General features: G+C 44.4%; 1 protein-coding gene across 3 annotated transcripts in view; it reads left to right on the top strand.

Annotated features, from left to right (window-relative positions):
* LOC311526839 (uncharacterized protein) overlaps positions 1-13,987 on the top strand; it is a 119,071-nt gene extending 105,084 nt beyond the window's left edge. For all 3 annotated transcript variants that reach the window (XR_014713169.1, XM_084640305.1, XM_084640306.1), the window contains one exon: positions 12,388-13,987. Coding sequence is in view for 2 of the 3 variants with exons in the window: in XM_084640305.1 (XP_084496431.1) it covers positions 12,388-12,720 (333 nt within the window). In the remaining variant the exon portion in view is untranslated. The remainder of the gene's footprint in view (positions 1-12,387) is intronic.
* The last annotated feature ends 789 nt before the right edge of the window (positions 13,988-14,776 follow it).

Here is a 14,776-nt window from a genome sequence, read left to right as displayed (position 1 = left end):
TCCGTGGGTGTTTTATTTGCTTCAGGATTAATTAAGCAGTGACTGTTTTGTTAATCTATTGTTTTACATACTTTATAAAAAATTAAATACTGCCAATGCTGTTACGCAATATGTTCATACAATAAATGGCAGACATTATGGAACAGGTATTTTAGCATATAGGAGACCCTTATAAATTGGTTTTACACATTCCTACACCTTTATTTCCATCTTTGCTGACAGCATAGAATTAAATTTTGGTTTTATGTCCTACATGTCATGCTTCTCCTTCTCCTATTGAATCTAATGGCAAAACTTCCCTTAGCTTCTTTAGGCTCTGACCTGAACCTACTGTGTATCTCAAAGCAGGTTAAGTTTCAGAGTAGCAGCCGTGTTAGTCTGTATCCACAAAAAAAAAAAAAAAAGGAGGACTTGTGGCACCTTAGAGACTAACAAATAAATTTGTTAGTCTCGAAAGCAGGTTAAAAAGCAGTTGATCCAAGGTAATATAATGCATAATCTGATACAAAAAGAGAAGGAGGACTTGTGGCACCTTAGAGACTAACAAATTTATTTGAGCATAAGCTTTCGTGAGCTACAGCTCACTTCATTGGATGCATGCAGTGGAAAGTACAGGGGGAGATTTATATAAACAGAGAACATGAAACAATGGGTGTTACCAGACACACTGTAACCAGAGTGATCACTTAAGGTGAGCTATTACCAGCAGGAGAGCAGGTGGGTGGGGAAACCTTTCATAGGGATAATCAAGGTGGGCCATTTCCAGCAGTTGACAAGAATATCTGAGGAACAGTGGGGAGTGGGTGGGGGGGATAAACATGGGGAAATAGTTTTACTTTGTGTAATGACACATCCACTCCCAGTCTCTATTCAAGTCTAAGTTAATTGTATCCAGTTTGCAAATTAATTCCAATTCAGCAGTTTCTCGTTGGAGTCTGTTTCTGAAGTTTTGTTGTTGAAGAATTGCCTCTTTTAGGTCTGTAATCGAGTGACCAGAGAGATTGAAGTGTTCTCTGACTGGTTTTTGAATGTTATAATTCTTAACGTCTGATTTGTGTCCATTTATTCTTTTACATAGAGACTGTCCAGTTTGACCAATGTACACGGCAGAGGGGCATTGCTGGCACATGATGACATATATCCCATTGGTAGATGTGCAGTTGAACGAGCCTCTGATAGTGTGGCTGATGTGATTAGGCCCTATGATGGTATCCCCTGAATAGATATGTGGACACAGTTGGCAACAGGCTTTGTTGCAAGGATAGGTTCCTGGGTTAGTGGTTCTGTTGTGTGGTGTGTGGTTGCTGGTGAGTATTTGCTTCAGGTTGGGGGGCTGTCTTTAAGCAAGGACTGGCCTGTCTCCCAAGATCTGTGAGAGTGATGGGTCGTCCTTCAGGGTAGGTTGTAGATCCTTGATGATGTGTTGGAGAGGTTTTAGTTGGGGGCTGAAGGTGATGGCTAGTGGCGTTCTGTTATTTTCTTTGTTGGGCCTGTCCTGTAGTAGGTCACTTCTGGGTACTCTTCTGGCTCTGTCAATCTGTTTTTTCAGTTCAGCAGGTGGGTATTGTAGTTGTAAGAATGCTTGATAGAGATCTTGTAGGTGTTTGTCTCTGTCTGAGGGGTTAGAGCAAATGCAGTTGTATTGTAGAGCTTGGCTGTGGACAATGGATCACGTGTGGTCTGGATGAAAGCTGGAGGCATGTAGGTAGGAATAGCGGTCAGTAGGTTTCCAGTATGGGGTGGTGTTTATGTGACCATCACTTATTAGCACCATAGTGTCCAGGAAGTGGATCTCTTGTGTGTACTGGTCCAGGCCGAGGTTGATGGTGGGATGGAAATTGTTGAAATCATGGTGGAATTCCTCAAGGGCTTCTTTTCCATGGATCCAGACGATGAAGATGTCCTCAATGTAGCGCAAGTAGAGTAGGGGCATTAGGGGATGAGAGCTGAGGAAGCGTTGTTCTAAGTCAGCCATAAAAATGTTGGCATACTGTGGAGCCATGCGGGTACCCATAGCAGTGCCGCAGATTAGAAAGTATACATTGTCCCCAAATGTGAAATAGTTATGGGTGAGGACAAAGTCACAAAGTTCAGCCACCAGGTTTGCCGTGACGTTATCAGGGATACTGTTCCTGACGGCTTGTAGTCCATCTTTGTGTGGAATGTTGGTGTAGAGGGCTTCTACATCCAGTGTCCAGGATGATGTTTTCAGGAAGATCACCGATGGACTGTAGTTTTCTCAGGAAGTCAGTCGTGTCTCGAAGATAGCTGGGAGTGCTGGTAGCGTAGGGCCTGAGGGGGGAGTCTACATAGCCAGACAATCCTGCTGTCAGGGTGCCAATGCCTGAGATGATGGGGCATCCAGGATTTCCAGGTTTATGGATCTTGGGTAGCAGATAAAATACCCCAGGTCAGGGTTCCAGGGGTGTGTCTGTGCGGATTTGTTCTTGTGCTTTTTCAGGGAGTTTCTTGAGCAAATGCTGTAGTTTCTTTTGGTAACCCTCAGTGGGATCAGAGGGTAATGGCTTGTAGAAAGTGGTGTTGGAGAGCTGCCTAGCAACCTCTTGTTCATATTCCGACCTATTCATGATGATGACAGCACCTCCTTTGTCAGCCTTTTTGATTATGATGTCAGAGTTGTTTCTGAGGCTGTGGATAGGATTGTGTTCTGCATGGCTGAGGTTATGGGGCAAGTGATGCTGCTTTTCCACAATTTCAGCCCATGCACGTCGGCAGAAGCACTCTATGTAGAAGTCCAGTCTGTTGTTTCGACCTTCAGGAGGAGTCCACCCAGAATCCTTTACAGTAACACTCATTGTTTCATGTTCTCTATGTATATAAATCGCCCCACTGTATTTTCCACTGAATGCATCCGATGAAGTGAGCTGTATCTCACGAAAAATTTATGCTCAAATAAATTTGTTAGTCTCTAAGGTGCCACAAGTACTCCTTTTCTTTTTGCGAATACAGACTAACACTACTGCTACTCTGAAACCTATCTTAATTCAGTAGCTGTTGGTTAAGCTTGCAGGACACTGCTTCTGGCTTTCCACTTTGACTTCCACCTATATTAACCCTTTCTGTCTCCTCTACTGCCATGGCCCTCTCTAGGCACTAGCAATGATGAGAGCAGGCCCAGGGAGTCTAGGCATTGTTTTCTTTGCATTAAACAGCCCCTCAGCTGTTGTGATGTCAAGCTGGCTTTAGCACCATGACAGAAAAGAGGAAAATGCCTGAAGAGATATTGCCAGGGTTTTGCTAACACATAGACCCACATGTTTTGTTTTGTTTTGTTTTTTTGTTTTTTTTTTTAATTAGGCCAAATCCTGATCCCATTGAAGCCACTGGGAGTTTTGCCACTGACTCACGATTTGGCTTGTTGGAGGAAAACACAGCATTCCATAGTTTGCCAACTCTCTTGATTTTATCGTGTGTCTTGCAATATTCAATGTTTTTACTTGTAGTCCAACAAGTGATTACTTGAGACTATCAGCTCTCTTTTTTTTTTTTTTTTTTTTGAAGCAAGTTTCTAGCCCTCAAGGTAGGAGAGAAAAGTTTGACTATGTGACCCAAGTGCACAGAAGGCTCAGTAACCAGCAGGCAAAGAAATGTGGTCCTGATCCATAACTATGTCTCCTTGGTGCTACAATAATACAAATAATAATTAATGATAATAAAATGAAACCCCAATTGTTTTTAAATCCCCATGAGTGTTAAGCCAACCTCCTGATTCTAGGGAGCCCAGGATTTTTGAACGTTTCTGGTTAGTGGTATGGCTACATAGGACAAGTTCCTAGGACTGCTCTAACTTAACTTCTAGCTTCAAGGGCACCTTATGGACCATCCATGAGCCTGGAACAGCCAAAGTGCAGAGTGCTCCAGCCGTGCCCCAGCCCTCCATGTTCTTGGCATGCCCTCTACGTGGGGAGTAGCATGGAGCTGTTGTGTCAGCTCTGTGCAGTTTTCCAGGAGCCACTTCTGTGCCCCTTAAACCACAGGAGCAGCGTAAAGGAGCTGGCATCAATAGTGACTCAGCCCCCCCTTTACACAGGTAGATGGCCAACTTGCAATTATTCACAAATGAAAATGTAATAAGGCTGATTATCCCTTTACAGCTGGGTCACAGTGAGCATCTGTGCTCCTTTTGCTCTGAAAAAAGAAAAGGAGGACTTGTGGCACCTTAGAGACTAACAAATTTATTAGAGCATGAGCTTTCGTAAGCTACAACTCACCTCATCGGATGCATGCCGTGGAAAATACAGTGGGGAGATTTATATACACAGAGAACATAAAACAATGGGTGTTACCATACACACTGTAAGGAGAGTGATCAGGTAAGGTGAGCTATTACCAGCAGAGCGGGGGTGGGGGGTGGGGGTGGGGGGAAGGACCTTTTGTAGCAATAATCAAGGTGGGCCATTTCCAGCAGTTGCTCTGAAAGAGACTTGCTTACAGCAAATGCAACATGAGTCTGGCTTTTCTTGCTGCCATTGCCCGCGTGATTTTTTGGGTGGTGTACACAGGGGCATCGCATCACAGAGATGGGAGGACTCGCAGCCTATCTTCTCAGCCTTTTGTGTAAGAGCAAATATAATCATTCACAGTCTCCATTGGGGGACAGACTGCATAGGAACTAACTCTAGTAAATCTGGATCTTTCTCATCTCTAACGACTATAAACCTATGACTAGAGAGCCTTCCACACACTAGTGCATGCCATGCTGCCTTTATTCTTAAAACTGTGATGGGGGTGGGGGGGGGGGGGAGGAGGAAAGTCCTAGCAAGCCCCCTAGTGGTCTCAAAATATAGGGACTTGGAATGTTAGATTGGTGCACATTATAAGTGTTTGTTAGGCATTGTTGCTATGTGGAGGTAATGGAAAATGGGGAAGATCTGGGACACTGTTGCTTCATGTTATGAAGTAATGAAGAGAGAGAACTAATGTTCTTAAACACTCTTAATCTGATGTCCAGTGGCTAAACTCCACCTTCATTTAAGTCATGTATAGTAATAAAAAACTAAAACACAGGGCAACTAAGAGCTGTGCACAAGGTCACACAAGAATAAACCCAGATCTCCTTACTCCCCATCCTGTGTTTAGACCAGAAGACCATCCATCATCCCCTTAACTTCTCTCAATTGCTGTGTTTCCTAGTCTGTTCCTTCATTGCTCCTGTGGCCATATACCACTCATTCTTTTGGCGTAAGGTGCCCTCCGCTCCAGCAGTTTTGTAAAGGTCTGAGAAGCTCTGACAATTATTAGTGAAAAGTTCCTTGCAGTAAAGAATGAGACCTTTGCGTCCAGGGGGGTTGCTGTGTGGAAGCAAAGGTCCATTTTCAGCTGCCGATCAGTGGAAATACTCAGCCTTTGGTCAAGTGCCCCCACGGTGCATAGATAACTTGTATTGATGAACAATAATAGTCCGTTCAAAAATAACCATAATAGTGCCTGCCCACAATTTTCCTCGCATGAGCCCCTTGCATTCCGTTCAATTTTGATTTATACACATGATGCAATAAAAGAGAGCACATATTCCCTGCTGTAAGCACTCCTGACCATTCCATAAGCATGCAAATTATGATATAGACAGAGCCTCTCTCCCCCTTTTCAGCCAATAATCAAAGTATCAACAGCTGATGATGGCCCAGCAGAAACAGCTGTATTAGCACATACTTTCTGGGGGATGAATGAAATTGCTGGAGCACGGACACCAAGGGCCCATATAACTCACCGCCCCTGTGCACACCAGCTCTGCACTGCTGAGGCCCCATCTTTGCCCTTTCTGGGAACACAAACATTGATTGTGTCTTGGCCTTTGCAGGAACACAAAGGGGGACATAGGGAAGCCAACTGCACCCTCTCCTTCCCTTGCATGCATGCACCAGTCCTTTGGGACTGGGAGTAACCTGAATATTATTGTGATTTTGGGTGTAAGTGACCATCTCTCTCAAAGGCAAATTTGCCTGTGTGGCAAGAGAGACTGGAGTACCCCAGGGGCCTGTCTGTGACTCTATGGTTAGGCTGTTCTAGTGCTTGAGGAGTTCACACTTGAAACTTGGTTGGTGAAATCTAACTATAGAACTCACAACCAGTTTTGGCTTTGGGCCCTGCTTCTTGACAGTCTGCCCTGGAGTTGGTATTCATGCTCGTGAGCTGCTCCAGGCAGCCTGACATTCGCATCTCAGAGGATAGGCCAATGCAGATTTGAATCGCCAATGAATGACCTTATGGGGTTTCTCACTCCAACCAGAGTGAGGCAGCAGTTGAGTTCCATTCAGGTTGTTCTAATAGATATAATAATTGATAAAATTTAAATGGTTCAGAACACAGAACACTGCTCTGGATTCAATAACTCAGAGTCTCCACAGAACAGGGACATTTCCTCTGCTAGAAAGTTTTAGCTGATTAGGGAGGAGGCTTGGAAAGTTGTGATCATCTGTAAAACTTTAGCCAGTTTTAACTTTGGGGCAAGTTGGCTATAATGTGCTGAATTCATCCCTAGGGCAACTCCATCAAATACAGAGGAGCTACAACAAGGATGGATTTGGCTGATTGCTTTTACATTTTTCCTCTTTAATTTCCATTTTTAATATGCACCCACCTGTGCTGAACTATCAGTCAAGGAAATAGGAAAGAAATTCTATGGAATGAAAGGAATATGGATGCTCCACAATGAAACTACGAGTTCTACCATCAATGTATGCTATTTGGCGGGCCTGACAACAGCGAAGGTTGCACTTCTACAAACGTACAATATACAGAGATTGTAAGTGTAAGCCAGTAGGATACTGCTTCCACCAGGCAGCAAAATCAGCCACACTGCCAGAAGTAGAAATACCTAATATAGTTTGTTTTAGCGTGGAATGGCCTAATTCATCTGTGTGATTCTATTGGCTCTGTGGTTTTACACTAGAGATTTGTTTGCCCTTATAAATCTACAAGTTCTGAACAAAACTAACCTATCGGCTGGGCCTGTAATATCAAACACAGGTTACGTACAGCAGGTAAACCCAGTTTGGATTTTACATAGATCCCTTCTTCTAAGGAAAGCTATTTGCATGTCAAAAGAGGAGCTAAAAATCTCGCACATCCCTTCCATCTGACTCTGAGATCATCTTAAAACAAATTCAGAAACCACGCTGGACTAGACATACACCAACTTTTAAACTGCTTCTGAATTGGATCTGCTTGTCTAACCCTGCTCATGATCCCGCAACCTGAGGATGCAGTCAGCCCTGGCCCGCTCCTTATGTACTCCCTTTCAGTAGTTACCATGTACAGTTACCTTGAAAGGGGAAGAGTTTAAATGCAGAGTGGTGTGTAGCGATCAGACCAACAGACTGGGTGTCAGGACTCCTGAGTTCAATTCCTAGGCCTCTCGTCCACTTACCCTCCTTGTGCTCCATTTACTTCTCTATAAAGTAAAAATACTGACTTTTGTGAAGATTGATTGTGTACAAAAGGTGCTAGAAAAGGACAAAGTGTTATAGCTGTGAGCTCTCAGGGGTAAACATTTAGGTTCATTTGGCTGGTGAATTGGAAACAGAGAGCTCAGCTCAGTCACTCTCTAGTTCAGAAATCTTTTTGCATTATTTTCAAACTTACCAGGAGTGACTTGAATTGTGAATTAACTTTGGTGAGGCAGCTGGCAGCCTGCTGCAGTGTACAATGCCTGCTGAATCTGCACGTCCAGGCATAGACGTGCAAAGGAGAAGGTATGCTGTGAAACAGTAGAGGAGCCACTCCCAAGCTAAAGCTGCACTGAGGGCCAACAGGACTGTTCCTTGACTTGGGCCGCAAGCCCAAATCCCACATTTGCGGTCCCCCATCACCCACCAACCTGAAAAGGAGACTTGCTTGGAAGGGAGAAAGTAAAAGGGAAGGGAAGCAGTCTGACTATTAATAATTGGGACTGGGACCCTTTTAGATATAACCTGAACCTGTACTTTAGCCAGGCGTGCTGAGCACAGGATGGCGGGTAAGAGTTTAGCTTCTTTTGCACCTAAACTTGCAACAACAAAAATCTTGGCATCACAAATAGTAGCACTCAGCTCATGTTCCATGCAGGGGCAGCCAGAATTGGACCGGTGGTCAGTGCACACCTGTAACCGGACACCCACCCAGTGCAGTTAGCCTAAAAAGTAGGAGGAATGATATGGTGTTGTATGCATCTAGGGAGAGAGCTGGGAGCAGAAGGGGGGTCACACGCCCAAGGTAGGGAAACAGCAGCATAAGAACATAGGACTGGCCATACTGAGTCGCACCAAAAGTCGATCTAGCCCAATATCTTCCGACTGTGGCCACTGCCAGGTACCACAGAGGGAATGAACAGAACAGGTAATCACCAAGTGATCCATCCCCTGTCGCCCATTCCCAGCTTCAGGCAAACAGAGGCTATGGAGCAAAAGTACTCGTGATAAAATCTAAGCTTGTACTTACCCTCCAACACACATCAGTTTGTATTGATATACCAACGGGCTAACCATAGAAGTATATGAGTGGACTTCTAAAAAACTATTCACAGTGCTTTAAACATGTTCAAGGAGAACAAATATACAGCACATTCACAGCCAGGCTCACAGTCTCAGAATAGAGCCTTTTAATTAATAGCCTTCCAATTAATTCAATCACTAGTAAATTTGAGCGTAATCTCCCCTGGAACCAAACTGTTATTTTTAGTACAGAGAACTTCTACCCTTTAATTTTGATCAGTTTGAATCCCTTCACTGTAAGTAAATCCATCCCAAGCTATTGAAATTGTCATTTTTTCTAGAAAGAAGCAGCTAAAATTCTGAATGAGAGAGAATCAAACTGGCCTAAGAAAATCCCACAACAGTAAAATGAACACAACTCTTAGCTGTACTTTTTGGACACTGCTATTGACATTTTAAGATGCTACTGTGTGCTTTGCAAACTGTGGTATGCCCTCATGTGGTCACATAAATAACATGATTAACTACTTACTCCAATCAAAGGAGCTAACTGTAATGAAATAAGACGACAGTATCATAGTACCATTTAGTGAAAATGTTTGAAAATGTCTCCAAACATCTAGAGTAATTGGGGAATCCTGACAAGCAGGTGAACTTGGTTATTGCATGATTAGATTGCTGTTTGTTTGTAACAATGACATCTGTCCCCCTATTCTCTTCCCAGGCCCACTGCCAGGATCACTGCCTCTGAGGACAATGTATATATTTTTGAAAACAGTAAATTGAGTGACCAGTAGCAGTAACACTTTTTAAAAGCAGCTGGTTTTCAGTAGGATTCCAGTTCCTTTTAGCTCTTTGCTGTTGCTTCTCCTGCACAAAGCTGTTTCTTTCCTAGTCTGTTTTCACATGAAAACCATGGCACACACCACACCCAGAACATCCTTAATTCTTATTGAAATACATTTGTCCCAACTCACTAGATTATGGCAATTCCAGTAGTACTCTGGCACTTCTACTCATTCAACTAGTTTTAGGGCAAATTAGTCAGTGATGGAGCCAGTAGGGCTGGTTTGGGAGCAACATAAAGGGTAACATTCAGTACCAGATTCAGATGTAGAAAAAAGGTCAAGTCATTGCTGCCAAAGTTCATTTAACTCACATTGTTTGATAAATACAGCGCACCTGGATTTCATATAGCATTCGGCACAAGCCATATGTCCCTATGCTTTACAGAATTAAACTTCACACTGCATAGTACACAGTGGAGAATTTTTTTTAACCTTCTCTTTTAGAGCAATGCCATCATATTATCTTCAAAAACAATCAATACCAAAAACCCTACCCCAAAAGGGAGAAGTGTCAGAATCCATGGAGTTCACTAGGGACCTTGCTATTGGTTTTATATGGAAGGCAGCTTGATACTACAGTGACGGGCAGCAGTATAAAATCCGTAGATAGATTTTATATTAAAAATCAGAAAAACACCTTTCCCCAAAATCAGAACCAAGCGGCTTTGAAGGGGCGCTAAATTGTTAAACACCACGAGAAAACAGATGAGACTATTTTCTTGTATTGCCATTGCGTCCAAGAGAACCACAGAAAACACAAGGAGAGGAAGTCTGAGACAGCTCAGCATAATTACCAGACTTATTGAATCATAGGGGATTGCTACTTCAAAGTATTACTCAGTGACCTGAGACTGACTACATCCTCTTTTTGTTCTAAATGAAACTGTTGTGGCCCTGTAGTGACCAAAAAAGTTCTTATCTGCTACCTTACAATAAGGGGGACCATAATGGATGTTGTTCCTGGGATGCTAAGAATGCATTGAAAAAACTATTTCCTACATCTTAGATAAATAGGAGCCTGATAGCAAAGAATAAACCAGTCTGTATTTCTAAAAGCAGATGTTTGTCCTCTTTTCCCCACCACCTCTTTTACTTCCCTCCTTTTAAAACTGCATCTTGCAAGATTATTCCAAAGAGCAACACAGTAATGAAAAACAAATGGACCCTAACTCCCTCAATTGGTTAAAGCAGTTGCTCACACTACAGTAACTGTGGTTCCTCAAGAGGTTGTAGTTAGTATGGATCTCATTGTAGGTGGGCATGTGCCTCATGTAAGTGAGATTTTTTTTTTTTTAAAATAACCTTGGTTGTTGGAGCCACACATGCAGCCTGTGCCTCTTTGTGCACCATGTGAGGGCCAAGGGCATAGAGGGTGGAGCTGCAGTGGCCCTCCCTTAGTTCCTTTGCAATTAGAAATCCAAGGTAGGTAAAGACTCCAAAAAATAGGAATGGAGAGTAGGTCATGGGACTCGCACTGACTACATCATCTCAAAGAACCACCCTACAGTAACTGGAGTTAACTATTCTTTCTTCAGGACTGTGTCAGTGTGGATCCCATTGTAGGTGACTGGCAGATCTCATTCCCACCAGCCTGAGGAGATGCTGAGTTTCATTTGCAATAGTCCAAATGTGAGTGCAGTACTGCTCCCCCAAACCTAGTATCTGGCCTTGTAGCTAAGTCCAAAGCATAGCACTTGGCAAAGGACAGTGGATTAGTCCACCACATCACATTGCAGATCTCTGATATTGGCAGCTATTGAAGTAGGCAGAAGAAGTTGCTTGCACTGTGGTGGGGTGAGCCTTGATGTTTGGTGGGAAGGTACAAAGATGCACTGCGTGATCCATTTTGAGATTGTGTGGGGCGACATCAGGGCATTAAAGGCCAAACTATAGCCAAAGAGATGGAATAGTAGTTTGAATGGTTTCGTTCTGTTAACGTAATAAAGCAAAGTCCTGGCTACATCGAGTGCAATTTCTTTTCTCCTAGAGCAGTGGTGGGCAACCTGCGGCCCGTCAGGGTAATCTGCTGGTGGGCCACCAGACCGTTCATTTACATGGCTGCCCACAGCTCCCAGTGGCTACGGTTTCCCATTTCCAGCCAATGGCACTCTCTCCCCACCCCCCATGGGGGTGTGCCCCTATTTGGGGACTACTGGTTTAGGGCCTTTGAAAAAGGGGTCCCTTTCTGCATGTTTGCAGGAGATTACTATTTTCATTGAAAAGTTATGGAGAGCCTGGGATTAGCCCATGTAGCTCTTTCCTGCAGAGGTGGATAGTACAGGGCCTTGCAAGTTTTGCACTTGCCCTTGAAGAGTCCTTTATCAGCAAAATCAGTCCAGTTGGCAGGAGTCAGTTTACTTCCGTTGTGGTGTCTGAGCTGCTGCGTACAAGATAAAAGTGTCCTGCTGGGTGTTCAACAACCACATCATCAGAACACACACTAGTCTTTTAATTTACAAATAGGGTTGCCAACTGTCTCATCGCACAAACACCCACACCTTGCCCCAGCCCCTTCTCTGCCCCTTTCCTGAAGCCCTGCCCCTGCTCACTCCATCCCCCCTCCCTCCGTCACTCGCTCTCCCCCACCCTCACTCACTTTCACCAGGTTGGGGCAGGAGTGCAGGCTCTGGGCTGGGGCCAAGGGGTTCAGAGTGTGGGGATGCAGGAGGGGATGGGGCTCAGGGCTGGAGCAGGCAATTGGGATGCATGAGGGGGTGCAGGCTCCTGCAAGGCAGCGCTTACTTCAGGTGGCTCCCACAAGCAGCCAGCATGTCCGGCTCCTAGGCAGCTCTGCACGCTGCCCCTGCCACTTCCATTAGCCGGGGTTCCCAGCCAATGAGAGTTGTGGAGTCCGCACTTGGGGTGGGGGTAGCGTACAGAGACTCCCTGGCCACCTCTGCACCTAGGAGTCAGAGGGATGTGCCCTTCGCTTCCGGGAGTCGTGCAGAGCCAGGGAGCCTGTCTTAGGCCTACTGTGCTGTCCACCAGACTTTTAGCAGCCTATTAAAATCTCCCGGCTGGCTTTCATTAGCTGCCGGGAGATTGAGGCCAATTCTGGGAACCAACCCTATTTACAAAGCGGTGGTAATCTTAACTGTCCTCTACAGCTGCAAGATTTGGGTGACCTACAGAAAATACCTGACAAACCTGGAACACCAGCACTTTCTCTGGAAGATCGTCAACATAAAGTGGGAGGATCACCATACTGTCGTCAGAAGGCCAACACCGTCACTGTTGGGACCCTGATTATCCTGCACCGGCTGAGGTGGAGCAGGCATTGTGTGTGCATGCCTGATGCACACCTACCACAACACTTGCTGTACAACCAACTCACTAAAGGAGAAAGGAAAGAAACACTTCTAAGACACCCTCAAGACAAACATCAAGAGATGTGGCATCGATACTACACACTGGGAGACAGTAGCCCAGGACAGGGCTAACTGGTGAAGACTTGTCAGAGAAGAAACTACCACTTTTGAGGAAAATTGCTTTGCTCTGCTTGCAGAAACTTGCCAGAAAAGAAAGGATAGATGACTCTCATGCAGCAACTCAGAAGCCCAACCCTGCCTTCTAACATCACCTGCAACATGTGGCAACGAATTTGCAGCTCAAGGATTGGACTCCTCTGTAACCAAAGGACCTATAAAAAATAAAACCTGTGAAAGATATCATCCTCGACCCTGAGATATCGCCACCACCGACGACAAGATAAAAATGTAGGTTTGGAGAAGGTAATTTCAGATGGTGTGAGGTTTCTGTTTTTAAGGGGGGTGGGAGGAGAATATCAAAATCCTACAAGTGAGCAGGACCTTTGAATAGTGCCCTACAGCAACACCCTACATCACATGCTACTTCTGAACTACACACTGGGAGGTCAAACACCATTTTGCTGCAGGCCTACCACTTGGTTTGGAGGGAGAGCCCTTGACATTTGGGGGGTGGGGGTTAAAGTCTCCCCAGTTGAGATATGCTATTAACATTGAGTTAGAATAGATCATTTTAAACCATTCTTTAGAGACTCCAAGGTGAGACCCTCAAAAATTCAAGGCAAAAGCACCCTGTCTCCTTGAAACATTAGGCTGCTAAACAAATGTTATGGGGCGTTCTCCCCACACTAGCCTAGAAGGTGTTAATGAGGCTAAATATGGAACAGTTAATCAGATAGACAACTTAATTCCCCTCAGCTGTGGCCTAAGTAACCCCTGACTGATGGAGCCCAGCTGAGAAGGAACAGGCACAGCTAGGATAAAGCCAGAAGCAGAGGGCTGCAGCCCCTCTCTGGACATTAGAGAGGGAAGGAAGGAAATTAATTAATTAAGAAGGAAAGGGTATAGGAAAAGGCTCAGGGGAATAGCAGTAAGGTTTAAGATGGTGCAGACCTTGGCCACTGATTAGAGGATCCCCGAGCTGGAACTTGGAGTAGAGGGCAGGCCTGGGTTCCCCTACCAGCATTGGGGAAGTGTTCACTGCCGAGCCAGAGCATGAGGAGGTTGCCTGACTTAGTTTACATGGAGAAACTTTGATACCCTGGAAAGGAGAAAAGCACACAGTGACTTGGCCAAAGGGCCAAGTCATGAAGCAGGAGCACCCCAAACTGCAGAGAGAAAGAAACTGTAAGTGTGCAAACGAGTGACAGAAGGGGGCTTTGGACCTGAAAAATGCTATTTGCCAGAAGAGGCACCCTGTTACAAAAGTATGTACTCTGTTACAGACAGAAAAAAGGGCTTTTTTGGTGGTTGCCAGAGATTAAGTGGCATAAAAGTGAATATCCTCCCAGTCTAAAAGGCCTCTCAAGACACAGGTGGAATATTTATTTTTAAGACAAATGAGAAATGCAACACTACTATTGACACTGGCTGTATAATGATCCTGTAAACCAAGCTTTTCTTACAATAACCTTACCAAATAGCTCTAAAGCAATATAGTTTAGCTTGAACTCTAAAGGCAATGTGATCAAAGGCTGCAAAAGCTTAGTTAAGAGAAAAAATTCAGCTGTACTATCCACTTTGGATAGTAACTTCATAAAAGGATTATGCAACTTTAATACAAAATTACTTCTTTATGGAGTTGCCAGGAAGAGTGTAGGTGGATGATATTCCTTCAGGGAAAAGAGGATCCCTCATCTCTGCCTTTGCATGATAAATGGATTGGTGTTTGGCTCTACAAGAATGTTCACAATTTGCATCTGCAAACTAGTGAACATGAAGCAGATGATTCCATCTTATCTACAGACAACAAAAAAATCTTGTGTCCCAATCCTGCAGTGAGATTTGCTCAAATAAGCCTACACAGAGCCCCATACACTTAATTAAGGCTCTGAGGGCAAAGGAGTCTGCCCACAGCTCTCACTGGGGGACTGAGACCTTAGACTTTCTGAAAAATATTTAAATGTGAAATATGCTGGTTAGTGCTTACAAACACATTTCAGTTTAGTCAGTGACCAACTTCTCCCTTCAGTGTTTCTACACCACTCAGCAGGAGGATTCATTTGTCTTA

Source organism: Lepidochelys olivacea (genome assembly GCF_965140295.1).
Source record: "Lepidochelys olivacea isolate rLepOli2 genome assembly, chromosome: 9".
Classification (NCBI taxonomy): domain Eukaryota; kingdom Metazoa; phylum Chordata; order Testudines; family Cheloniidae; genus Lepidochelys; species Lepidochelys olivacea.
Note: the sequence above shows the minus strand (reverse complement) of the source record. Positions and strands in the feature narration are given on the sequence as shown.